Here is a 1,511-nt window from a genome sequence, read left to right on the forward strand (position 1 = left end):
GAAGCACCGAGGCTTCTCCAAGAGCTCCAGCTAACAGCTGTGCTTGTGCCTGCAGACCACGGCCATCGTGGCGGAGCTGGGGGCCCCTCGTCTCTCAGCGGTGCTGGGTGTGGAGCATGAGCAGGTTTCCCTGGCTGCCTGCAACCTCCTGCACGTGATGTTCGATTCCCTGAAGGAGGGGCTGCAGAAGGATTTCCGTGGCAAGGAGGACGCGGTGGTGCTGGGTGAGTGCTTGCTGCCCTGGCTGACTGCAGTGCAGTCAGGGAGCTGCCCGAGGAGGCGATGAGCAGCAGCAGGTCCTTCTCCCTCTGCCCGACTTGTCACTGCTCCCTGCTGCAGAGCCAGGGCTCCAGTCCAGGGTTGTCCAAGGTGGAGCCATGAGACAGGAGCACCTGGTCATGGCAGGATCTCCTGCCGGCCTTACCAGGGCAGGGGTGGGGCCTATGCCCAGGGTGCTGACTGCTGGGCACCATCTCTTCTGGAAGATTCCTCCAAGGACCTGAAGCTGCTGATCAAGCACCTCCTGGAGCTGCTAGCTCTGGAAGGGGCCTCTGCACACGGCCGCGACAACGCCCTCAACCTGCTCATCAAGGTGGTGCCCAGGAAGTCGCCGAAGGAGATCAACAACAGCATGAGCCTCTGGGTGATCGACCAGGGTGAGCAGGATGTCCTGCAGCGTCTTGCTGGGGCAGCACACCGCTCCGCCCTGCCTGTGCGCCCCACGTTACTCCTCGCTGGAGTGTCTGACCTCATGTTCTTCTAGGCCTGAAGAAGATCCTGGAGGTGGGCAGCACAGTTTGTGGCACCCCGGGCAGCCTGCCCGTCACGGAGAACAGCCGGATGAGTGCCTCGGTCCTGCTGAGCAAGCTTTACGATGACCTGAAATGCGACGCGGAGAGGGAGAACTTCCACCACTTGTGCGAGGACTATGTGAGGTGAGCGCGGGCATCGCTGGGCAGACAGCCAGCAGGCTCCTGGGGAGGAGCAGCTCCCCTAGCCCTGAACGTGGGCCTTTTGCTTACTGACAAAAGCAGGCTGTAGGGCTGCCAGGGACCTGTGCAGAGGATGGGGCCAGAGACCTGTTCAGGGGATGGGGCTGTGCATGGCTGGAGGTGGCAGTAGGGATCAGCCTTATCCTTCCTGGTGGTCTTCCCCTGCAGGAGCTGGTTTGAGGGGCAGGAGCTGACGGGGAAGCTGCGGGCCATCCAGACGGTGTCGTGCCTGCTGCAGGGCCCCTCGGACGCGGGGAACAGGGTGCTGGAGCTGGAGGGGATCATGGATGGCGTGCTGTCCCTCTGCGCCTCCGTCAGCGAGGCGCACCAGCTGGTGGCGGTGGAGGCGCTGATCCACGCTGCCGACAAGGCCAAGCGCGCCTCCTTCATCATCGCCAACGGCGTCAGCCTGCTCAAGGAGATCTACAAGCACAGCGAGAGGGACAGCATCCGTATCCGGGCGCTGGTGGTGAGCGCGCCAGGCCGTGGGTTGCTGCTGGGGGGGCTCTCCCAGGTGCC

The 1,511-nt window shown here is 63.7% G+C and overlaps 1 protein-coding gene across 1 annotated transcript in view; it reads left to right on the forward strand.

Annotated features, from left to right (window-relative positions):
• Positions 1 to 55: 55 nt before the first annotated feature.
• Positions 56 to 1,511, forward strand: part of LOC104277052 (protein unc-45 homolog A-like) — a gene marked incomplete at both ends in the record, with an annotated part of 1,800 nt that continues 344 nt past the window's right edge. The window contains 4 exons of the mRNA XM_009873579.1: positions 56 to 224; positions 486 to 656; positions 764 to 935; positions 1,161 to 1,487. Of these exons, the coding sequence (XP_009871881.1) occupies positions 56 to 224; positions 486 to 656; positions 764 to 935; positions 1,161 to 1,487 (839 nt within the window). The remainder of the gene's footprint in view (positions 225 to 485; positions 657 to 763; positions 936 to 1,160; positions 1,488 to 1,511) is intronic.

Source organism: Apaloderma vittatum, unplaced genomic scaffold (assembly GCF_000703405.1).
Source record: "Apaloderma vittatum isolate BGI_N311 unplaced genomic scaffold, ASM70340v1 scaffold27957, whole genome shotgun sequence".
Classification (NCBI taxonomy): Eukaryota; Metazoa; Chordata; class Aves; order Trogoniformes; family Trogonidae; genus Apaloderma; species Apaloderma vittatum.